A 26,099-nucleotide genomic window follows, 5' to 3' on the forward strand; every position below is an offset into this window, starting at 1 on the left:
CTAAATCATTCGTAGACGACCCGATTCTGGGTCAGGGTTTCGTAAGTAGCAGAGCAGCTACCTCGCTGCGATCTATTCAAAGTCATCCTCTGAGCCAAGCTTTTGTCTCTCCATGCGTGGGCGCCCACAGTAGCCCTCCTCCACCACACCCAGGGGTGGGTCCCTCTGCCGCCTGGCCAGCGGGGAGGCACGCGGAGGGGGTAACGCGGGCCTGCGGGAGGCTGCCTCCACCACGTGCCCTCAGGCATGGGGGCCTCCCCCTCCCGTCCCTGCCCCACCGGAGTGCTGGGATGGGGGCCACCATCCGTTGCGGGTCGGCAGGGTGACCAGATGTCCTGGGGAAGCCGGGCCTCCCCTTCCGGGTGCTCCCGGGCAAGTCAAGTAGAGGCGAGCAGCGGCAGTCCCAGGGGGAAGGAGCCTCCCGAGTGGCTGCCTCGGAGCGCCTGGCCACCCTCGCTGGACTGCAAGGGCAGCTGGGTACGGCACCCTCCCAGGCCATTCGGGCGCTGGGTCGTCCCGGGTCATCTGCTCACCTGGCTGCACGACCAGATAGCCCTGCGGGCCGGGTGACCAGATGGCCCTGCGGGCTGGTGGCCGGGCTAACTTTTTTACTTCTCCAAACTTCTGTAAGCCCCCACTATGTGGGGGCTTAATAGTCGAGAAAAATGGGCTCCCGGGCAGGCCGTCCGGGAGGGGACGTGGCCTGGGCTCAACCCTCCATGGTTCCAGCCGAGGGTCCAGGTTCTGGGGTTCCACCGGGGCCCGGGGAGACTCTCCCCGGCCTGGCTAGGGTTCGGAAGCTGGGCCCGATCCCGGGGCTTGTGCTCCATCCCAGTGTCCCAGGATGCATGAGCCCCCCATCCTGCAAGCCAGCAGAGGGTCCGGGCGCTGGGTAAGGGTGTCCACCGGGGCCCGGGGAGGCTCTCCCCGGCCTGGCTAGGGTTTGGAAGCTGGGACCGGGCCCGGGGCTCGTGCTCCGTCCGGCAGGCCTGGGGTGCAGGGTGCGGGAGCCCCCCGTCCTGCAAGCCAGCCGAGGGTCCGGGCGCTGGAGACCGGGGTCCACCGGGGCCCGAGGAGGCTCTCCCCGGCCTGGCTGCTTTCAGAAGCAGGGACCGGGCCGGTGAGCAGGGGTGGCTGGCTTTATCTGCTACGATGGCGGAGCGTCGTTTTCTGCCCACCCCTACTATAAATGGAAGTATTTCTGTCTTCTTTCTGGCAAGCTTTGACCTTTTATTAACCTTTCTGCTCACAGCGGAGGTACCTGCAACAGCTGCCGCTCGCGCGCTGCATTTTTCACTGGCAGCATAGATTTATGGATGTTAACAAATCAAACTAAAGTGAGAAGAACTCTAAATTTAAACTCTGCAGTGATTTATTGCCCCATCTGTGAAACATGGCTTCCGGACTAACTGAATGAGAAATGTGGCTTCAAAGCAGTCTGCACACTGAGGAGATCATTTCCATTGCGTGCTGAATGTCTTCAAAAGGAGCGATGTTTTATTCAATTACTGACCCCGGTTCACTGATTATGGATGTCACACTAGAAGTCATGTAGAAAAGGGAATTTGACACTACTCCCATGCGCTTGTATTTACAGGCTTTAGATAGGCATTTCAGCAACCTTGTTTCTGTGTTGCTAATATGTGTATGTGCAAATATCTGCATTTCTTAGCTGTGTTTCTCTCAGAACCTACAATGTTATACGAGTGTACCACGAGATTCTTTAAAGTGGCTCTCTTGGATATGGTATTAAGCTAAGCATGTGGTATGGTTTGCTTGGGCATAGATACTCTTGTAATGTATTGTGGTGACTTACAATTCATATATATTCTCTTCCATTTAAGCATACAGATATCACTTTTATGTTTCACTTCATGCTTATTGGTAAATGCATGTTTTGATATTTGGTCATGCACCAAATGAATGCAAATTCCGTTAGTGTGCCTTGTCCACTATTAGGTAGAATTTGCACTTACGTTATACCTTGCAGTTTTACATAACCTTTTCTGTATAGGCTTTTAACTCTTCCCATTGCATCGGTAGGTTAAAAAAAAGTATCTTCATTGCAAATATCTTCACATCGTAGTTTAATTGTCCATTCAAAGTCATGTGTGAACTTCATTAAAATGGAGGACTCCCAAACATCGATGCCAAAAACAGCTGTTTCTTCAACTACGACTAATGGCTCCTCTCCTCTTACTAAAACAACAACTAAATGCCTTAAACAAAATTCACCCTCTCCACTGAAGCCTTGTTTGTCTGTCTCCATGGATCGCCCTCTGGAGGAAATTCGATCTCTGCGGCCAATTTGTTGAGGAGACAAATTCTAAAATACAAATCTTAACCGATGGATGGGGAAAATTGGAAGAAAGTCACAAAGGTTGAACATAATGTTGAAAGACTCAGTGCAGGATACAACAAAGTAGACATCTTTCATTCCCAGATTACATCCTTGCAAAAACAGGTCGAAAACCTTGAAAATAGAAACAGACGCAACAACCTTCACATTTATGGATTATCGGAAGGCGCGGAGGGATCGGATCCCATCTCCTCCTTTCAAAAATTTCTATCAACAGTACTAAATCTACCGGAGGGCACTACTCTCAATATACAACGCTCTCATAGACCGGGCCCACTGCATTCAACACCCTCAAGCACGAAAAGACCACAAGGAGTTATATTGCATTTCCTCGAGAATACGGACCTCCTCAAAGTGCTTTCCGCAGTTAGGCTCCTGAAGCATATTTTATTTTCAGGTCATCAACTGTTCTTCTCGCAAGACTATGCCAAATCCACAGCAGATAAGAGGCAAAGAATTCCTTGATATGCATCGTGTTGCGTTCAATTGGAGCTAGTTTCAGATTGCTTCATCCTTGCTTGTTTAAAATCACTCAACAATAACACCACGACTTATAAGGACCCAACAAAGCTGAAGAGTTTCCTCAATGCACAATGCCCAGAAAAGATGGAAATTTCGAGCACTCGCTTTAAATAGCTTTTCTTCTGGAATATATTTGAATAGGGATTAAATTCTCAGTGTGCTGTTTTAACTATAGAAGTTTAGTATAGCTTTTGCATAATGGTTTGTTTGATCTCATTAATCTCCAAATAGCTCTTCTTCTGTTATCTATTGGAATAGGGTTTATATTTTCAGTATGTTTTACTTGCAGAATTCCAGAATGGATTTTGTCATGGTATATTGGTCGGTCTGTTCTCATTATCTTCTTCCATTTCAGGTTATAACCTTATAATGTCTGATGTCATAATGTGTCATGACATATTCCATCTGGTTTGAATTGACCATTTTTTGTTTCTTTTTACACAGGATCCAACCTCATGCGCTTGACCTTTTAGTTTTGAATGTTGTTTACATCCTGAAGTCTTCCCCGCCTCACCTCATGGAGTCCGGGTACGTCTCTTCTTCCCCCCCCCCATCCTTCCATTGTTTTGACTTCTATGTGGTTATGATCCTTTTTCTTATATTCTCCTTTACAGCTCTCGCCCCTTCTCCTTTATTCCCTCTTCTTTATCATACATGTTTCCCTCATTTGCCTCTTTTTCCAATCTTGCTTCTTCCTTTTCTTCATCTTTCCCACCTTTTCAGCGTCTCTCAATTGGTTTTAACATTTAATATCTTCGTACTTAATACAAGGTTTACTTCAATGTTTTTTATAGTGCTTATTGTTGAATTTTTCACATGTACTATTGTTCACAATTTACGAGATTTTATTAGTTCACTTATATTACTTTCATCTCACATGTTTTTAAAAATTGTTACATGGAACGTCAGAGGCTTGAACTCCCCGATTAAGCGACAGACAATCTTATCTCACCTCTCCAAATTAGATGTTAATATTGCGTTACTGCAAGAATCACATTTCACCAAAGGCAAATCACTAAAACTCAAAAGAAATTGGATTGGTGAAATCTTTCTCACCAGGAGATAGCAAAAGGAAAGGGGTTATAACTGTCACAAAGCAGTGAATGCCACTTGTATCTCAAGAATCTGACACAGAGGGTAGGTGGGTTTTCACTAACCTCCTGCTGGGGAAGACCCCTCTGTTTTTGCTGAACATTTATGCCCCTACTAGTTGTGATGCCACGTTTTGGTCCCGTATATCTCAGTTATCGTTTAAGAACCCATTAGAAAACTTTATTCTTGCAGGAGACTGCAACCAAGTGAAGGACCAGTTTATTGATAGAAATTCTAAATCCCCCTTTATCCCAAACACGCCACACAAAGTTTTCACACAAACTATTCAACAAAGAAACTTATTAGACTCATGGCGCCTCTGCAACCAATCCACAAGAGAATACTCCTTTTTTTCCTCAAACACAATCTCGAATAGACCATATTTTTATTTCACGCAACATTTCCCAATCCTTACGTTCTGCTGACATAGGCCCTATACTCATTTCAGATTATGCATCTGTTTTAATTCAATTAGACATTTTAAATCAATCCACATTACCAAAAAAATGGCGTTTCAATAATTCCTTACTCCTTGACCCCAATTTCAATTCATCTTTTACCTCTTTCGCTCAAGAGTTTTTTCACATTAATTTAACGAATGTCGTCTCCTTTCATACAGTGTGGGACGCCTTTAAGGCCACCGCTCGGGATTTCATCATTAGGTTTGTGTCAAATAAACGTAAAGCATCCCGAATATTACATAACACTCCTTGCTAAGATTAAAAATAATCAATTCAAAAATCGCTTTTAACGAATCCACTACCGAACAGGCCTCCCTATACTTACTGAAATCCTCAGCGAAGTATTATGGTGGCCAAAACAAATCAGACAAACTTCTAGCCAATTATCTAAAGATTAAACAACAGAAACTTCATATTGATTCCATTAAAGATGATCGCCAAACGCCGAAATTCAAAGACACTGAAATACCTCCAAGAATTTGTACATTTCTATCTATCCCTTTACACACCAGAAAACACAACCTCAGATACAGACATATTCCAATATTTCTCCACAATTAAAAAACATTAATCCCCAATTAGATTTAGCTTCTTTGGAAGCTGAACTTACACAAACAGAATTGTTAAATGCTCTAAAAACTCTTTAAAAAGACAAGGCCCCAGGCCCAGACGGCTTCACGGTGGAATTTTATTTACATTTCGTTCATCTAGTACTCCCACACCTACACACTCTTCTTTCTTCCTTTAGCGCTTCCAGTAATTCCACTGGCTTTTTCCAAAGCCTTGATCTGTCCAATACCAAAGGTGATAAAGATTTACGTTACTGTAAGAATTATAGACCTATATCCTTGGTTAACGTAGATTATGAAATGTTCTTAAAAGCTCTGGCCATAAGATTAGAACCACATCTTCCCATGCTGCTTGGAAAAGAACAATCAGGTTTTTGTCAAAGGCCGCAACATCACTGACAATACACGCCTATTCTTTGACATTTTATCTAAATCACCACATTATCCGGACTCCTTGGCGGCAATTGCGTTAGATGCAGAAAAGGCCTTTGATATGGTATACTGGCCTTTTATCTTCCACGCTCTCAAGTGGTTTGGACCGAAAATCATCTCTTTAATAGCCCTACTTCACTCTGAGCCAAAGGCCTCCATTTCTACCATTGGTCTGGTCTCCCACTACCTTAATCTTAAACGAGGAGTACGCCAAGGATGCCCCTTGTCCCCTTTTCTTTTCAATTTGGCCCTAGAACCCTTTCTCTCAAGAATACGCCAGAATAACTCAATCACAGGTTTTGTCTCGGATCCTCAACAAATTAAGCTAGCAGCATATGCTGACATTTTAGTTTTTCTCTCCCAACCATAATCTTCACTTGCAGCTTTCATGGGAGAGGTGGAGGCCTATGGATTGGTATCTGGCTATAAACTGAATAGAGGAAAATGTGAGATACTACCCTTAACCAAATATACCTTTAAAGATGATTTTAAGATCTCCAACTTTACTTGGAACCCTACACATTTAAAATATCTTGGCATCTGGTCCTCTCCCTCTATAAAGACATCTATTTCTTTAAACATAGACAAACGTTCTGGCAAACTTAAAACATTGGTTGCAAGATTGCATCCTCTTCATCTTTCTTGGTGGGTGTAACGCCCTGAACGTCTCAGGATCGTTTAACAGACACGACAATGAGGACGCAACCACTTGTGAAGGGTTAGTTCTTTTAATGAAGGCAAATAAAATACAAAGAACAAACAAAAGTTATAGTCACTGGAATCCTCCAGGCTAAGTACGTTACCAGCCCACAGCACGGATGGTCCTAACCGTCCTCTGCATATACGCCGATCCCGGCGTATGCCAACAGAGGGCAGAAATGAAATGGCCGACAATGCCAATCGGTAGGCTGTGAGGGGCACGAAGAGTGTTGGGGAGAATCGAGGAGTCAGGGAAACACCCAGCCGGGGTCTCTACCTGAAGGGAGCAGCCGCTCAACCTCTTCCTCAGACTGCCTTGGGACGCGGAGTCACCTCCTGGTGATGCGTCACCGATACCCCAATCACAAGCAAGAAGACTGAACCGAGAGCAGCCGCTCGATCGATCGATCCTGTGGACTTCCGAGTCTGTAACGCGGCAAACACCTCCTGGTGTGCGTTACAGCTGGCAGTCCCTGTGTCTCTGGTCGGGCTGGGAGTTACGACTCCAACCAGCAAAAGCGCCACTGCGCTTGGACTCAGCCGAGTCAAAAAGCGAAGCTCAATGGTTGACCGGTAGAGCTTCCGGGTCCTTCACAGGTGACGATGGGGCAAGACACGGCCCAGGGAGTAACGACTCGACCTACCTCCGTTCTTGCCTTACTGGAGCACCACTCCTGAACACTGCTCTTCACGAAGCAGGTACGTCGGTGTAAACACAATATCCGACAGCCTTGTACCTCCCGGTTCCTCCCTTTATAGGGCGTGTTTTCCTTGAGTTATGTAACAGCTCTCCTGTTTACATAAGGGCGTGTTTCCCTTGAGTTATGTAACAGCTCTCCTGTTTACATAAGGGCGTGTTTCCCTTGAGTTATGTAACAGCTCTCCTGTTTACATAAGGGCGTGTTTCCCTTGTATGACAGGAATTCTTGACAGTACATCCTCCCTCTCAGCGGCTCCCCACGGGTCCAGCGCTGGCAGGAAAACGCCGATGGAACAAGGAGACCAAGCGCGGAGCATGAACCCCTTCAGCCGGTTCCCATGAATGCTCCTCCGGGCCATAGCCTTTCCACGCAACCAGGTACCACAGCTTCCCCCTGCGCCATTTGGACGCCCGTATGCCCGACACTTCATACTCCACCTCCGACTCCACGCATACCGGCCTAGGTGTCCCAGACGGCTTGGAGGGTGCTGGTTTGAGCAATGATACATGAAAGACAGGGTGTATCCGCAATGACTGGGGCAAGCACACCTTCACGTTCACGGGACCCATACACTTGGTAATTCGATAGGGGCCCATGTACTTGGGATGGAACACACTGTTCTTTCGAAACCTCATGTTTCTTGTGGATATCCAGACGTAGTCTCCAGTGCGGTACAGTGGCCCGGGCCTTCTCTTCCTATCTGCCGCAGCCTTGTATCTTCTCTTGGCCTCTATTAGGACAGCCCTTGAGCGCATCAACGTGTCTTTTATGTGTGCCACCCTGTCCGGTGTGGCGGGAATCCTGTCCTCTCTGAACGGATGTAGAAATGGCAAGAACCTGGGATGTTGGCCATAGTTGCTATAGAACGGAGAGGACTGTGTGGAGCTGTGAGTGGCGGTGTTATAGGCTATCTCTGCAACCCATAGCAAGTCGACCCATTCTTCCCTGCCCTGGTCCACAAAACATCGCAGATACTGTTTGAGCGTGTGGTTCAGGCGCTCGGTTTGGCCGTCCGTTTGAGGGTGGTAGCTGGTGGACAGGGCGGTCTTAACATGCAGCACAGTGCACCAAGTCTTCCAGAATTGCGCAGTAAACTGCGACCCCCGGTCCGACACGATCACCCCAGGTAATCCATGCAGTCGTACCACATTCTTTAGGAGTAGTGACGCCAATTCCCCGGCCGTAGGGACTCTCTTGCAGGGGATGAAGTGCCCCATTTTCGTCAAGTAATCCACCACCACCAGTATTGCCGTCATCCCCTGGTCTACCGGTAGGCCCACCACGAAGTCCAGTGATATGCTATCCCATGGTCTATCCGGGGTCGGAAGTGGATGTAAGAGCCCTTGGGTTCGGCCATGGTCGGCCTTCATGGTAGCACACGTAGGACACTCCTGTCCCCACCTCCTGACATCCACTCTCATGGTTGGCCACCAGAAATGCCGTCCCATGCTAGCCACCGTTTTTTCAAAGCCCAAATGACCTGCGCATGGAGAGTCATGGCACCAGATGAATGCTTGTTTCCTTAGCCTAGGCGTGGGTATCAATAGGCACCTGCCCTTCAGGGGTATCCCGTCCTTCAGCTGCCATTCTCTGTGACTGAGGAGCCACCTCCGCCATGCGAATGACCTGATCCCTCTCTTTATTCCCCTCAGGAAAGTATCCGGTTGGATAACCCCCAATACCATCCTCGGGGAAATGATGGAACGCTCGGTTGCAGGCAATGGTTCCTTAACTGCAGATTGACGGGACAGGGCGTCCGCCTTCCGGTTTTCCGTCCCCGGCCGATATGTGATGCGGAAGTTGAACCCCGCAAAGAAGATCATCCACCGCAGCTGCCTGGGAGAAAGGTGTCTAGTGGCCGTCATGAACTGTAGGTTCCGATGGTCCGTGTACACCGATACCACATGTCTTGCCCCCATCAACCAATGCCTCCATTCGGTGAAGGCGTCCTTGATTGCGAGAAGCTCCTTCTCCGCAATATGGTAGTTGCGTTCGGCGTCGTTGAGTTTGCGGGACATGTACGCAACGGGATGAAGCACCCCTGTGTCGTGGTTGCGTTGGGACAAGATAGCCCCCAGCGCCACATCCGACGCGTCCGCTTCCACCACGTAGGGGAGATCCGGATCGGGGTGAGCCAACACCGGCGCCTTACCAAAGGCGCTTTTCAGGGCCTCAAAGGCTTTGTTCGCTTCAGGGGACCAGACAAACTCCTTGGACTTCCTCAGTAGCTGTGTGATTGGGGCCACCACTCCTGAAAATCCATCTATAAACCGCCTGTAAAAGTTGGCGAAGCCAATGAAACTTTGGACGTCCTTCACGCTTTGGGGCACCGGCCATTCTTTCACCGCCTTGATCTTTCGTTCTGCCATCTCCTGTCCCTCTGGACTCAGCATCACTCCGAGGAATTCCACGGATGTGACGTGGAAGTCACACTTGCTGAGTTTACAAAACAGCATGTTTTCCCTCAGCTTTTGGAGCACAGCTTTGACGTGGTGTACGTGCTCCTCCACACTGGACGAATAGATGAGGATGTCGTCGATATATACGACCACGTAGATATCCAACTCCTCTCTGAATACCTCATTCAAAAAGTACTGAAAGGCTGCCGGGGCGTTGCACAGACCGAACGGCATGACGAGGTACTCAAAAAGGCCGAACCTGGTCTTAAAGGCGGTCTTCCACTCGTCTCCGTCCCTCATGCGCACCAGATGGTATGCCCCTTTCAAATCCAACTTGGTGTAGATACGAGCTTTCTTGACCTGTTCCAGAAGTACACTGATGAGAGGCAAGGGGTACCGATTTTTTATGGTTATCGCATTCAATGCCCTAAAGTCCACACAGGCTCTCAGCTCCCCATTAGCCTTCGGGATGAAGAAGAGTGGCGAGGCGGCCGGAGACTTGGACGGGCGGATGAATCCTAGCCTGAGGAGTTTATCCAGGTACCCCCGGAGATGCACGTTTTCAGGCTCCGTCAGGGCATACAGCCTGCCGCTGGGAACGCTGGCCCCTGGCACCAGGTCGATCTGGCAGTCAAACTGTCTATGTGGTGGTAGCACTTCCGCCTTCACCTCATCAAATACATCCTCAAAACTGTGATAAGCCTGGGGGAGAGCCACATCTTTTTCTGCCGCTGTAGCCACCGTCTGACTCCCGCTCTCATCTGCGTCAAGGGATTCCGTTCTTATTCCACAATGCAGGATGCAATACGGTGACGTCATTTCGATGCGATGTGTTGGCCAATCCACAAAGGGGTTGTGTTTCTGTAGCCACGGCAATCCCAATATGACGCCATATTGGGGCGCTCGGATGATGTTAAAATCGATTTGTTCCAAATGGTTCCTCCCATATCTCATCGGAAGGACCCCCGTGTGCTGTCCGATGGGCCCCGTCACCAATCGCCTTCCGTCTACCGCATAGACGTCTTCGGGTACTGCTTTGGGAAGAAGCACTAGCCCTAGCCTGCATGCCTCGTTGTGGTCCATAAACATGCCAGTGGCCCCTGAATCCACCATGGCCACAACGGGTATCCACTGGTCATGCACTCCCACGTGCACCGTGATAAACAGGTGTCGTTGTCCCTTAGTGACCGAGTTGGAAAGTGAAGGGATGGATGAGTGACTCCGAGATGCCCCTTCTCTGGTCTTGGAGTCCTCTAGTTTTCCGCCGGTATGTCCACCACGGCTGTTACCGACCGGTTGGCCCGATAACGTGACGTCTTCGGTTTGGCAGGGCATTCACGTACGTAGTGGCCTTTTTTGCCACAATATAGGCACAATCCTTGTTTACGGCGTGACTCTTTCTCCGTGGCTGTGAGGCTCGCTCGTATTGCGCTGATGTCCATGGTTTCTCCCTTGGATGCGGTGGAAGTTTCAGGACTTCCCACCGTCACATAGGATGGAAGGGATTTTCCTTTTCTCCCATGATCCCCCTTTCTTTCACTTAGCCTATGTTCCAGCCGTAATACCAGGTTGATAAGGCCCTCACATGTCTTGGGTTGAGGGTCAATATGAGCCACGGCGTCCTTGAGCTCATCGCACAGCCCTTGATGGAAGAGCGCCGTCTGTTTAGCAACAGGCCACTTGGTTTCCGCAACCAGCCTTCGGAACGCGTTAAGATACTGCACCAGGTCGTTGGATCCCTGTCTCAACTCAAGCATTTCACGGTCCGCCGTGTACGAGTCAGCCCTTCTGTCGAATACCTTCAGGAATTCCTCGCGAAAAGCACCCCAATCACATAAGAGGGGGTCGTCCCTGCTCACCAGAGGTACGGCCCATTGTGCCGCGTTTCCAGCCAAATAGGATATAAGGAAAGCCACACGAGCCTGACTCGTGGGGAACGCCTTTGGTTTGCACGATAAATGTAGCGCCACTTGTGTGAGGAATACCTGCACTGTGTTAGGATCCCCACTGTACCTCTCTGGTGTTGCCAAGGGGATGGCTACCGGCATTTCCACTACTACCGCAGGGGTCTGGTTCGTGAGGGAGGTGCTGGGCGTGAGCGGGTCCAATTGGATAGCATCCAGTCTGGCTTTTACATCGGCTGTTTCTTGCCTAGAGGCAGCCACTTCAACTTGCATGGCCGCTAAAGCAGCCAGCACATCATCAAGTGTTGCCATGTCTGTTATCGACCGGGAGACAGTTAGTGTTATTAAGGTCGGATATTTTGTAACGCCCTGAACGTCTCAGGATCGTTTAACAGACACGACAATGAGGACGCAACCACTTGTGAAGGGTTAGTTCTTTTAATGAAGGCAAATAAAATACAAAGAACAAACAAAAGTTATAGTCACTGGAATCCTCCAGGCTAAGTACGTTACCAGCCCACAGCACGGATGGTCCTAACCGTCCTCTGCATATACGCCGATCCCGGCGTATGCCAACAGAGGGCAGAAATGAAATGGCCGACAATGCCAATCGGTAGGCTGTGAGGGGCACGAAGAGTGTTGGGGAGAATCGAGGAGTCAGGGAAACACCCAGCCGGGGTCTCTACCTGAAGGGAGCAGCCGCTCAACCTCTTCCTCAGACTGCACCGGGACGCGGAGTCACCTCCTGGTGATGCGTCACCGATACCCCAATCACAAGCAAGAAGACTGAACCGAGAGCAGCCGCTCGATCGATCGATCCTGTGGACTTCCGAGTCTGTAACGCGGCAAACACCTCCTGGTGTGCGTTACAGCTGGCAGTCCCTGTGTCTCTGGTCGGGCTGGGAGTTACGACTCCAACCAGCAAAAGCGCCACTGCGCTTGGACTCAGCCGAGTCAAAAAGCGAAGCTCAATGGTTGACCGGTAGAGCTTCCGGGTCCTTCACAGGTGACGATGGGGCAAGACACGGCCCAGGGAGTAACGACTCGACCTACCTCCGTTCTTGCCTTACTGGAGCACCACTCCTGAACACTGCTCTTCACGAAGCAGGTACGTCGGTGTAAACACAATATCCGACAGCCTTGTACCTCCCGGTTCCTCCCTTTATAGGGCGTGTTTTCCTTGAGTTATGTAACAGCTCTCCTGTTTACATAAGGGCGTGTTTCCCTTGAGTTATGTAACAGCTCTCCTGTTTACATAAGGGCGTGTTTCCCTTGAGTTATGCAACAGCTCTCCTGTTTACATAAGGGCGTGTTTCCCTTGTATGACAGGAATTCTTGACAGTGGGGTCGTCTGGACACAATCAAAATGATGTTGACTCAGATAGTTTTGTCTATCCTTTCTAATATTGCACTTTCCATTCCATCTAAATTTTTTGAAAAGATTAATTCTTTTTTGACTTCTTTTTTATGGAACGCTAAAAAACCAAGAATGGCGCTACAAAAATTAGCAAGACCAAAATCTGAAGGCGGTGTCAATTTCCCCCATTTCTCCAATTATCACAAAGCCTTTCAGTTACGACAACTATCGAATTGGATCACTAAACAATCTGAAGATAAACCTCTCTGGGTGGATCTTGAGACCTCATTTTTAGCTCCCTTCTCATTTCAGGAATATCTCTCCTTTACGCGCAAACCACAAAAAGCTCTCTTCTCCCATAATTAAGCAATCCTGTAAACTACTATCCACTGCACCCCACTTAGTAGTACATAATTTAGACACTTTTCTCAATTCCAAGATTTGGCACAATAAACAAATCCTTCTTAATAGGAAACCTATATATTGGAAGGCTTGGAGAAATAAAGGTCTACTCTGGGTTCATCAATTTTTAGATCAGGGCGCACCCATTCAATTTACGCAATTACAAACTATCATTTGCCTTCTTCCTTTAAATCTACATTTTTGACCTTGCAGAAAGCAATACTTGATATTTATGCTAAACTCAAATCTTCACCTTCCTCACCCTCCCACCCCCTCTTCCCATGGCATAACCTTTTGCACATAAACCCCAAAGCGTCCACCATTTATTCCCATTTAATGGTACCTCATGAGATCCGAGACAAAACCAAAGTGGAACTCTCATGGGAATCCGATCTGAGAACGAATTGGCCTCTCTCTTTTTGGAACAGAATTTGGACGAAACTTAGGAAATCATCCAGGGCGGCCAGCACAACACAAACACTCTTCTCTATTTACAACAGATTGTTTCTTACCCCCCACATACCTACATAAAATACACAACTCCTCAACACTTAATGGACATGTTCCCGGGTTGACGCTGATCTCCATCATATGCTTTTCACCTGTCCACATGTTTTTATATTCTGGAAACAGGTCTGGCACCAAATCAACACTATTTCACACCACAATTCCCTTCTCTCCCCACAAACATTTTCCTAGGTAGTTTAACACTGGACTGGAAAACGAGTCAATCCCAGTTACCACTTATTGATTTGTTATTAGCTGTAGCTTTTCAGCAAATATCAAAAAACTGTAAAGATTCCTCTAAATTGTCCTATTTAGCTTGGTGGTATGCTGTATGCACAATCAGCGCCTCGATACAGCACTCGTTCATCCTATCTCTGGCTACTAAACGTTCCCACCTTTGGGGCCCACTCACACAAGTTCTAGACGATACCGTGAAGAAAGCTTCTTTCCCTGCTCCCTCACAACAAGAAGTTACCAAGCCTCCTTGACCTCCAATTGGTTGTTTATAATTAGGTTTAATTTATCATTTTCTATAATATGTTTTAAAATTGTGTATGTTTGAAATGTACTGTTATTTAAGATTTCTGTGAACCTTGGATTCTATTCATATCTTCTATAATATCCCTTTACTATTTTAATGGATATTATATATCAATATTATTCTTTTACACCTTCAAGCATTTATGTATTAACAAATAATTGCATTAACAAAGTATTGCTTTTATGATCATATTAATCTTTTCAATAAACCTTTTCTTGAACTTAAAAAAAGAAAATGAAGTGATTGGCCTAAACTAATAGCTCTACAGCGCCACCAAGTGGATTAATAGGATGCTAAAGACCATGAGCCCCAGCAGACTAAGAAGAGCACAACAGGGACCCTCGTCTGATTCAAAACATTGGTACTTAGCCCACGTAACCTCGCTCCTCCGAGGAGAAAGGTTCTTCATGTGGGCTGTGTCTAGCAACACTCTTATGAAGGTAGCCTCGGTCGAGGTGGGTAAGATTGCTGGACATAAGCTGTGAAGCCCTCCTTGTCCTGCATGAGTCGCTGTGTGATGGCGGGGTGTTTTTCTTTTTTACCACTACAGACTCCGCTTTCACCAGCAATGCACAAACTCTTGACCTGTGCAGTAAAACGCCACAGGCTGCCAACGCTCTATTTATGTGAAACAGTTCTCATCCACATCACTGTGGTCCCACTGTGAAACAGTTAGGATAATATACAGAATTTACAAACAATCATGGGTCTGATGCACAAAAGTAAACTTGCACTTAAAAAGATAGGACAGGCCGAACTTTATGTGCAGAGTTCAGTCCCGACTGCAGAGTCCCTTTTCAAAATGTGACCCCATAGTTTGTGAACAAAGAATTTACATAAAAAACTCAAAAGCACAAGTTTACATTTGTGAAACAGATCCTATGTTACTAGCTTAAATGGGTGAAAATGTGTTGCATAATTTGCTGGTTTCCTGCATAATTTAGATCCAGACCTCATAATATTTGTGGTGTACCATCTGTGAATGCACCTTAAAGCAGATCACCTACTCAAGTACTGCAGATGGTCCAAAGGCCAACAACCCCAACTTTAGCAGGATACAACATATTTGACCCATAACACCCCCAGTCTCAGACATTGAAGTGTAGCCGTTTGGTTGTAGTGCATCTACCATTGGTGATAACCATCTAAAATTAACAAACAAATGGGGTTGAATTAATATAATGTTTAATACACAAATATTTATGCATATCACCAGTTAATACTGGCACTTTTTTGAACCTCTATAAGAGGGTTAAACCTAATCCTGAAGGACATCTATCAGGGGCGCCCATGTGCAAAGGGAGGCATCAGAAGCATCACACACCAGACAGGTGGACAATTATGCCAGGAGCAGTGTGCAGCTCTGAATCACACTTAATATTTACGCCCAACAGGAAGTCTGGGCAGAGAAAGAGGGAATATCTCCTTCCAAGTCACAGCAGTCAGATCATGCTTGGCTCCGCCTCTGCCACAGGCTTTTCCAGGTCTTTGGGTTTCCTTTTGCTTGCACCTTTCTTGTTTGCAGCCTGACGACTCAGCAAAGCCAGTGTGTCTCGCTTCTCGACCCGTCGCAGCTGCTTCTTCTTGGCTCGTTTAAGCTTGGCAGGATTCGTGATCTAAAAGGGAAGAGGCAAGAGGGATATTCATGAATTACACATGCAGCAAAACGTTTTATGGGTGCAGAACTGGGATACCAATACGGGAGGAGAAAGGGGCCTGAGGAGAATGTCCCAAACAAGGGAGCCAACAAACCAACAAAATAAACTGAGATAAATGAGCAGCTCAAACACAGGACGGCAGGAGAGCCAGAAACAAGGCAGCAGGGTGAAAGAATTATTCACAATCTTGTGCACACTGTTGTGGACTAGAGCTCCAAAGTAATGCAGCCATGAAGTGTCAAGGGCAAGCTTAGCATTGATGAAATGTAACGCCTCAAAGTGTCAATCGGGGATTCTGCACTGCTATCAGGCTCTTTTGTTGCAAACAGAGATAATGAACACCACAAACATTCAGTGGCATCTCTAAAAAGTTACAACCTCTAAAAACTACCAACCAGACTGGAGACATTAATATAAATTCTAAAACTCTCACCATCCACTAACCCACCTCCCCAAAGGCAACGGCCCGCTGGCCAACCCATTGGCAAAATAGGATATGCAAAGAACGTAGTTACTAATGTTGAATACGAAGGCTCCAAAGAGGAAGACCATTACCCCAGGTAAGCACACCTTGCAGAAGCCTTTTTTCAGTATTACCAGAAAAATAGATTGCTTTATTCTTTAGCACTTGTAAAAGAATATAGCCAGTTAAATGGATGTTTCACAGCAAGACAGCTGAGGGAGAATGAAGAGAGCAAAGAAAGTATGCCTATGAAAGAGTGAATGGAGACTGACCAGAGGCGAGAGCAAACAAAAAGAAGTTGTAGTAACTGGCAAAAAAGACAGAAAGACACAAACCAGAAGGAAGATACAAGTAGATAGGTATAGAGAGAAGGGCATACAGACATAAGGAGAGAAGTAGTAGTCATGGTGCTCAGGTCAAACAAAAGAAAGAAAGGGTGTAAAATCAGTGGAAGTAAAAATATGAATGTAAGAGCAAATGACACCCAAGGACGTTCAAAATTAGAATATGATGTGGTTAGGAGCTGGCAAAAAGACATGACAAACCAGCATAGGCAAAGCCAATAGGTCTAGTCTTTGGAACCTGTTGGCTTTGTCAACAGTTTCTAGTTATGTGGACTATAAATATGTGGCATAAGGGTAAGAACTGGCGATTTGGGGAATCTGGTTCGATCTCGGCTGAACATTCTGTGATCCTGGCCTAATCACGTAATCTCCCCAGTGCCTTAAATAACTATTACATTCTTTTTTTTTTTAAAACCACACCGTATTTCTGTAATATAACTAGTGTTCTTATAAAGTGCTCCAATATCTTCAGATCAAGTTTTATGTGGGGGCTTGTTTAAGGGGTTGGGAGAAATCATGTCATGTCACTGACGTCGGATGGGACTAGAGAACAAAAAAAAAAAAAGTAGTAAACTACAACTTGCGGGCCAGCAGCCCGCCATCTTAAAGCAGTCACCAAATGTCTGCAATATTCATAAATATTCCACCTCTGGGGTTAGCATGGACCTTCCAAGATGTGGACACTGATGCTCATATAAATCTCTCTTTATACCTTTGGGTTGAGCAGAGCTGGGAGAGTGAGTGAGTGAGTGAGTGAGTGAGTGAGTGAGTGAGTGAGTGAGTGAGTGAGTGAGTGAGTGAGTGAGTGAGTGAGTGAGTGAGTGAGTGAGTGAGTGAGTGAGTGAGTGAGTGAGTGAGTGAGTGAGTGAGTGAGTGAGTGAGTGAGTGAGTGAGTGAGTGAGTGAGTGAGTGAGTGAGTGAGTAGGAAATCTGAAGCCAGGAGAAGCCGATGACCAATGGAAAGACAGAAGTAAAGAGTGATGTGGGAGGCAATTGGAAGTAAAAGTAAGTAATAGGCGGGCTCCAAGAACTTTAAGAATCTACCCCCCCCCCCCTGCATTACAAGAGATTTCGCAAGTACTGTGTAAGCGAAACCTAAAAAGGAAAAAGTAACACCCGAAAACTGAGCAGCGGAAGGACAAGTAATGTGACCATGCTCCAGGGCAGGGACGAATGCAAAAAGGGGAAGTAAAGCCCACACAATCTAATGAATAAGAAGCAAGCAAATGTGTGACAATGAAGCCAACGAATGTGAAACATGTGAGGGCTCTAATCCCAGTGTAAGCTCGCAAATAGATAGCATGTGTGCTTTCTAGCAGGCGACACCTAAAAATAAGAGTCCAAGGGAATATCTGTGGAATGATGGATTCCATGTAGACAGCACGACCATGCTGATTAGCTGGCTGATGCTCGGAACAGTAAGAATGGAAAATCTTCCGTTGAACAACAAAGTAACGGACATGATGTGGAAAGGCAGAAAGCACTTACTATTTGAACTATTTCTGCTTTTCTTTCATTTTCCAAGCGCCTCTTCAAGTTGTCAGCTCGCCGCTGCTTCTTCTCCTAAACACAGAGAAACATGAAAAAAACATTTAATCATCTTTAAAAATGTGCCTATTTTTTTTGTAATGGCTGTCAGTTCAGACTCTTTCTGCTGGGGTCTTAATGCAAACTGTGGCCACTATAATTTAAAATGTTTCAGAAAATGCATGTGTATGCCCAGTGGCAATGATGTCTTAACATGGAGATTTGGAAGCAGCACTGTTCTAAGGCAACCAATGAAATTATAGGAGAGTTAGTCTGAAGAAACAGCAACAATCACCAGTCGTGATAACCCCGCAATTACTTAACCGCAGGCTCACTATTTGACCTACATAGTGGTATACCAAGATCTATGCAATGATCCTGCTTCACACCACTCCATACAGCAGCGAAGTAAAGCTCACGTGGTGTCATGTATATCCACAGTAGTGAGCCATCATTTAGAGTATTGCAATGTTCCTGCTTCCTATGGCACCAACTACCTTCCATCACCAGTTCTTGCTGACTGCAAACCTTATGCCCCCAATTTGCACTTGGCCTTTATGGACCTCTCGTCGGCCTTTGATCTAGTTAATAGGTCCAAGTTATGGCGATCCTTTAAGAAGTGGGGCTAGACACCCATCTGATAAGTTTTTGGGTGACTGCTCATGACAACACAACGACAGCAGTCTGTTTTAATGAAGACGGCAGTCTGATTCTTGGGCGTTCAAAAGAGGGATGCGCCAGGGATGCATATTGACCCCTCTGTTATTCACTCTTTACATTAGTAAACTAGGACACTCCTTGACAAATTGTTGTAAAGATATACCTAGAGCAGGCGTAAAAATGATCCTGGCACTTTTATATGCTGAGGACACCGTTTTAATATCCAGAACCGCAAGAGGGCTGCAATTGTTACTGAATTGTTTAATAGATTTTATGGATTCTCTGGACTTACTTACAATTTTTTTACAAAATCACATGCAATGACAATAGGTTTTAGGACGGCAGCTAAAGCAAAATGTTACTGTAAGGGGACTGAGCTAACCAAGGTGTCTACTTTCCCATATCTTGGGGTGCTCTTTGATGATCAACGCTCATGGTGTGCACAACGCAAACTTAAAAAGGTGTTAGCTAGAGCGGCAGGGGCAACATTAGACTTGGATTGCTTAGTGCTGGATAAGGCACTAAACATCCTATGGCTTAAATACATTAAAGATCAGACGGAGCAGTTAGGTTGCCCCGAATTGTTTATGTTCCCCCCCCCCCCCCCTTGACCAAGTTCGCCGTTAGAGCAGTTAAGCTGAAGTTTTTAGACAGATGTCAATGTTTAAGGGAGGAAAAGGAACTAATCAAGCCTTCGGTGAGAAAGTAGGTCACACTGAGCCTGGGACAGCAGATGCAACCATATTTGACTTATATAAACAAAGCTCATCATTTCTTTGTTTTAACAAGATTTCGTTTAAAAATGGTACCCTGGCTACTGGCCTTTCCGAAAGGTTATTTTAAATCAAATTCATCAAATAGGTGCACATGTGACAACTTCTCAGAGCAAGACACTCTACATATTATGTTCTCTTGCTCCCATTATGATCACCTACGCAGAAAGTACATCCTCCCGCTGCTAAGGGATCAAAAATGTGTGCAAGTTAGGCCAGCTCTGCTCTACTTGCAAATGTTAAGTTTACCTGTAATTTGCTTGGGGGTAGCCAGTTTATCTGGTGCAATTAGATACAGGAATAGGATGAAGCAGAGTTAATCCGCTTGAACAAGATTTGTAGTGTCTATGCGAATCATCATTCAAAGTTACCTAATAGTCATAATTGTGGTTGGTTTTTTATTACCTTTTGTATGATGATTTAATTGATTTTAAATATACAAAGATATGGATTCTTAATGGATTTAAATGATGCTTATACGATGTTTTATGTCCATAGATGTTTTATGTTTTAATTTATTGGCTCTAACAAGCCGAATAAAGTTGATTTGACTGACTGGCCTCCACTTTACTCAGCTGTAAAAGAAAGATAGTAACTAGAATAGTCTTCATTTATCGGATTTTCGTTATGGTTTGTTTTGTTTTATCATTTCACTATCAGTCCATGATTCTGCCCAGGACAAGTGCAATGCAGCACTTTACAGCACACTTCCAGGAATAGTATGAGGTTACCATGTGGGCAATTTACAGGGCTGCAGGAGTGCAGGAAGCAAAGGGGCTAAAGGGAGTTGGGGAATGGAAGAGTGAGCTACAGACAGTTGGCTTACTAGCCTGGCACTACCCACAGAGGCAAAAAAGTAAGCAGCCTAGATGTAAGAGCGGAGAAGGAGCAACTGCCAGAAGAACAGGAGTTGAGGTGACAGTGAGTGTGGACTAAGGCAAGGATTATGTGGAGAGTGTGAAGAAATAGAATTATGGAACCACTGAGAACAGGACTGGGAAAAACATGCACCCTGGAGCAGTAATGAAACAAGCATTGGCATAGCCAATAGGTCTTGCCTTTGGGACCTTATAAGTGTTCAGCAATGAAACAGTTGATTTTGTTGAACCAAAGATATTGTGCTGCATAACTACATATTTATAAGGTCCCAAAAAGCGAGACCCATTGGCTATGCCAATGCTTGTTTTAATCTGTGCCTCCTTTTTGCACAGTTCTGGGACCTAGCACACAAACTAGGCTACGATATATCACAGATCTAGAATCCAGTAATGGGTATAAAACCTCCAAGTATTCTACAACTGGGCGCAAAATAACAAACGAAGCATACAATACTTGGTACAGTTCACCAGATGTGGCATCCAGAATTGGGTACTAAATACCCCAAGTAGGACCAGGAACCAGACTTAAAACTAGCTGTAGGATCCAAAATGGACTACAAGATAGCAGACATAGCATCAGCTGCTGGGACAAACAAGCATTTGCAAAGCAATAGGTCTCGCATTTATAAGAGTTTGAGCTATTGGCATTGTAAAATTACAATGCCTTTTATTTATGTTTTGGTTTTAAAACAAATAAAAGGCATTGTCATTTACAATGTCAGTAGCATAAACTCGCATAAAAGCAGTGTGCAGCAGTGTGCGGCGTGCAGCAGTGTGCGGCGTGGTTTGTAAACAACAAGAAAAGCGGACATCAAAGGAAGGGCGGGAGGGAACGAGCATATGGGGTGTGAGTTATAACGAAAGTTAATTGTTGTAAGAGGGGATGCAGGAAGTGAGGCTGAGCGCGCTGGCAAAAGCAGTCTGCTGCTCAAGTCCGATGCCAGCTTCGCGCTTGAATGCCTCACATGCACTGGCCATAAACCGCATTCCTAAGGTCTTGCTCCCCTTACTAAATCTCTCTGAATGTGTGATGCAGCGCACGCGCAGGTAGTAGCTGGTGGCAAATGGAATACACGTGGTTGTGCGTGTAACCGCCACCCGATCCGCCTGGAAAGCCTTTGGGAGCATTTTCTGAAGCCCCTACATAAGTCTCGCTGAGCGATCGCTTACGCGATAGCCAGGCGAGACCTAAAAAGCAATATATGTGTAATCTAGGACTAGGTACAAACCCCTAGACAAGGCATCTAGAACTAGGTAGTGCCTTGATGTGGGTTCCAGGCCTTAGAACAAAAGCACTGGACATGGAACTCCCACTCTGTACAAAACCCAAGACGTGGTCACCATAACTGGATTCAATTCCCAGGCTTGTCATTGAGAACCAGGTACCCAACGTGATATCCAAGACATTGTATAAAACACCGGGTCTGCATCCTGAACTAGGTACAAAAACCCAGCCTTGATGCTCAAGACTTAGTACAACAAGCATTTGCAATGCAATAGGTCTCGCATTTATAAGAGTTTGAGCTATTGGCATTGTAAAATTACAATGCCTTTTATTTATGTTTTGGTTTTAAAACAAATAAAAGGCATTGTCATTTACAATGTCAGTAGCATAAACTCGCATAAAAGCAGTGTGCGGCGTGCAGCAGTGTGCGGCGTGCAGCAGTGTGCGGCGTGCAGCAGTGTGCGGCGTGCAGCAGTGTGTGGCGTGCAGCAGTGTGCGGCGTGCAGCAGTGTACGGCGTGCAGCAGTGTGCGGCGTGCAGCACGCAGCGTCCTGCGTGCAGCAGTGTCGTGCAGCATGCAGCAGTGAGTAGTGCAGTAGTGTGTGGCATGCAGCAGTGTGCGGCGTGCAGCAGTGTGCGGCGTGCAGCAGTGTGCAGTGAGTGAATATAATCGCAGCGTGAAGCACAAGGAAGGGGAGTGAGGAGAAGAGCAGCGTGAGGCCCAAGGAAGGAAAGTGAGGATAATCGCAGCGCGAGGCAGAAGGAAGGAGCGTAAGGAGAAGAGCAGCACGTGGAAGAAGGACGGAGAGTGAGGAGAAGAGCAGCTCAAGGGCGGAGAGAGATTACAAGAGCAGTGTGAGGCACAAGGATGGAGAGTGAGGAGAAGAGCAGTGTGAGGCACAAGGAAGGAGAGTGAGAAGAGCAGCGTGAGGTAGAAGGACGGAGAGTGAGGAGAAGAGCATTGTGAGGCACAAGGATGGAGCGTGTGGAGGAGAAGAGCAACATGAGGCACAAGGGCGGAGAGTGATGAGAAGAGCAGCGTGAGGCACAAGGACGGAGAGTGAGGAGGAGAGAAGTGTGAGGCAGAAGGAAGAAGAGTGAGGGGAAAAGCAAGGCAGTGTATATATACTCCAGCAAAGGACCTCAGGTAAAAGAAGCTTCACATTGAAATGCATACAAATACAAAATAGCATAAAATGTATAAGTAAGTAAAGCAACTATCTCCAGACATATACAATAAAGAAAAAACTCCATATTTGTTCTCTTTAAAAAAGTAAGAAAAAGAAAACAATATTCAACAGTCATTGAAGAAGGCAGCCCTTCAAGTTTCCCTGTTTGCTTGTTTTTTATTTAAATTACGACCCCCCTCTTTCTTTAAAAGACAAAGGTAGGACCGGAAAACGACTTTGTAGCTGAAACTTTTAACAGCAGCATAAGAAGCAAGTACCAGACAGCTTTGAGTATTTCTGTTCAGTGTTCTGGCAGATCTGAAAGGAATGCTGTCAAACAGAAATCATGTTATCTCTTCAGTTACGGCAGCAATAAAGATGCTGACATCGAGCCAAAATGACAGCTCTGCTTGAGCTTGCAAAAAAAGAGTTTTACATAATGCTAGCAGTATAAGGTACTTGCAACATAAAGATGCCCATACAAAATGCACATGCACAGGATGGCTCCTCTCGGCATCTGAATGGCGATCACTCAACTCGCAAAAGCCATAGCTGACAGTTATTGAGTGGGACACTTGACAATTATGGAGTGGTTCACTTCTAGAAAACGCATTTATTGATACTAGTTGTACAGATTACAGTTGTACAGATTTAGTTGTACAGTGGGTTTTTTGTTTTAAATGATGTTGTGTCCTTTATTCACAGTCTGGTCTTTGCATTCGAGGGATACTAACATACCACACAGCACTGCGTTGAAGAAGAAAAAACAAGCAGGAAATGTGGGTAGCCCGTCCCCCAGTAAATGCGAGACCTATTGCATTGCAAATGCTTTTTTTTCTTTACTGATCCTACGTGATTAGGTGGAGGGAAGAAACCAGTTGTGGAAAGCAAAAGAGGGGTGGAATCTGAGAGAGCGGGTAAGCAACACAAAGGGCAGGCAGAAAGAAGCACCACTCGGGTGTGCAGGGGGAAGCAGCCTGGAAGGCACAGGTGGCGGACACAAACTGACAGAGCAGCATGGGGAGCTGGAAGTGAACGAACAAGAGTGCAACGTGGAGAGTAAGGGCACATTATGGAGGCTTAACGTGCAAATCTCCATCAAAGTGACCGCTTAAGACAAAGTGGTGGAAAATATTTTGTTTATAATTCTAGGGAGCGAAATGTGCTGTGAGAAGTGGGAAAACGCAAAGCATGGGGGAAACACATGCACTCTCATGGAGGGCTTTTAGAAAAAGAAGAAAGTCCCCGAAAATCCGACACTTGCAGAATATTTAAATGCGTCGGAGAGATAACTAGGCTAGGAGCAAGGACAGGCTAACACAAATAAAAACCATCGAAGATGGGGCCAAAAATAAGAGTGTCAAACAAAAAGCTAGTGGAAAGCAATGTGTTGCTATCGGCAAGGCGGGAGGGGGAGGGGAGGAGACAGGCAGTACAGAGAGCTAGAGGGTTACGGGTAGGCGGGTTTGGGTGGACAGGGAGGGCGAAGGAACGGGGCGGGCAGGGCTGGGATGAAAGCACAGCTGAAGGCAGGGCCGGGGACTATCAGGTCTATATGGACAGGCAGAGATGAAAGCACGTAACTGGGTGAAGGCAGAGGCAGGATGGCGAGGCACGCGGGGCAGGCAGGGCTGGGGCCAAGCAGGTCGACTTAGACAGGCGGGACTGTTTGGACGGACAGGGATGTAGGCGCGGCCGAGCCCGGCGATGAAGGACTGGCTCTGAAATGGTTTTGCAGTGAGGGGTCTCTGCGGGTTAATGAGCTGACATCATGATTAAAGCTGACCATTTGTAATGTGTCTGGACCCCTGTGCACAGCCCGGAAAAGGTTAATGTGCTTAGGACGACTGCCCCTGACTCCCACCCCTGCACCTGCTCTCTCACGGGAGAAGGGAGAGCGAGGGAAGAGGGTGGAGAGGGAGAGACCGAGGGTGGAGAGGGAGTGGGCGAGGGGAGAATGAAGGGGCGAGAAATGACTGGGAAGAAGCGACGAGCAGAAGGAAGGGGAGGGAAAGGTTCGACAGAAAGGGAGCGAAGCGGCGACGGCAGAAGAGTGCAGGAGGGCAAAGCGTGGTGGAGCGGGGAAGGAAAGAAAACGACAAAACGAAAACAGAGGCGGATGGGAGGGGAGACGCCGGTGAGGCAGAGACCACAACGGAGAGTAAGATCGAGACAGGGAGAATAAGAAGCAGAAGGTGTACAGACAGGAAGAGTAAAGAGATCGGATGACAGAGAGAATGGTAAAGAAAGAGGGGGCGAGAGGCTGTTAGATGGAGGGGTGCGTAACGACGGCGTGAGGGGGCAGAGGTTGATAAAATCACGACCCTCCGTCATTAAACTGGACACCATAATTAAAACCGAGATTAAAACCGAGATTAGTGCGTGGAGAGTCATGAAACTGTAGATGAAATCGGAACTGACTAATGATGAAACCAAACAAAGTTACGAGCTGTTCTTACCGAATCATGAATTGCAGAGCTCAAGAGGTTGCCTTGGTATCGGTCTGGCCTCGACTGCATAGAACCTCCCTGGTGGGATGTTAATTGTTTACTCGAAGATCGTTCACGCTGTAAGAAATCCCTGAATGTGGCCTAAATACATACACAAGCTTTGGCAATGATGCGGCCGCGAAAGTGAAAGTGATCGAGATTACGATCACGTGCTACGGAGGAAAGACACATGGCGCTGCGCGCGTGCATGTTCACGTGCACTGAAGCTTTAGGCCACGGCAGCACTTTGAAAAGCCTGTATACAAAATGTCTCGGCCAGATCAGCGCAAGCGCTGAATCAGACGAGACCTAAAAAAGAGAAATGGGATACACAGCTAGAATGATCCAGATGGGGCATCCTCGAAGGAGGCACAAAACAAAGTAGGCCATCATAACCAGATGTTGCATCACAACTGGGCTCAGGGCCCCATGTGAAGCATCAACATGGATGAGAAATCCTGTATTGGTGTCAATGCAACCTATCCCTACACACCAATCCTTTTGCCCCATGACCCCACCCACTCCAGACACCTCTGGCATGTGACGGCAACAAGAACAAAATTCTTTACTGGGTATGGGTCCTTCATACCCCCGCCTCTAATCTTATAGGTTAGTGAAATACACTAAAATGGATGTGCCGGTAAAAAGACAAAAACTGTCAGAAAGCATTTAGAAAATCTTTTCCTAAAAATAAAAAATGGAATAAAAAGATTGAAAAGACTGATTCTGTGATAGGTAGGGTTCTTAGATAGGTGTTAAATAGGATTCTATGTCTAGTGTTTATTTAGAAAGTCAGTAACACTGTATATTATCTTATGAAATCTCCTTTTAACAATCTTTTTATGAAATCTTTTGCTAAAAAATATTGTTTCTAAAATATAGAGGGTATAAGAATTTGATATTGTATGGTTTTTATTCACTTACTGATGCTGTGAAATATGCTGCCAGACCACGCTTCATTCCGTTTT

At 46.3% G+C, this 26,099-nt stretch overlaps 1 protein-coding gene and 1 pseudogene across 1 annotated transcript in view; one reads left to right on the top strand and one right to left on the bottom strand.

Moving 5' to 3' along the window:
- Window positions 1–106, top strand: part of LOC146853994 (28S ribosomal RNA) — a 7,237-nt pseudogene extending 7,131 nt beyond the window's left edge.
- A 15,007-nt stretch (window positions 107–15,113) lies between these two features.
- The window catches only part of CCDC86 (coiled-coil domain containing 86), a 48,151-nt gene continuing 37,165 nt past the window's right edge, over window positions 15,114–26,099 (bottom strand). Inside the window, exons 3-4 of the mRNA XM_085651858.1 lie at window positions 17,899–17,973; window positions 15,114–15,561 (exon numbers count right to left, since the gene is read on the bottom strand). Of these exons, the coding sequence (XP_085507984.1) occupies window positions 15,388–15,561; window positions 17,899–17,973 (249 nt within the window). The 3' untranslated portion in view covers window positions 15,114–15,387. The remainder of the gene's footprint in view (window positions 15,562–17,898; window positions 17,974–26,099) is intronic.

This window comes from Triturus cristatus, chromosome 4_1 (genome assembly GCF_964204655.1).
Source record: "Triturus cristatus chromosome 4_1, aTriCri1.1, whole genome shotgun sequence".
Taxonomy (NCBI): domain Eukaryota; kingdom Metazoa; phylum Chordata; class Amphibia; order Caudata; family Salamandridae; genus Triturus; species Triturus cristatus.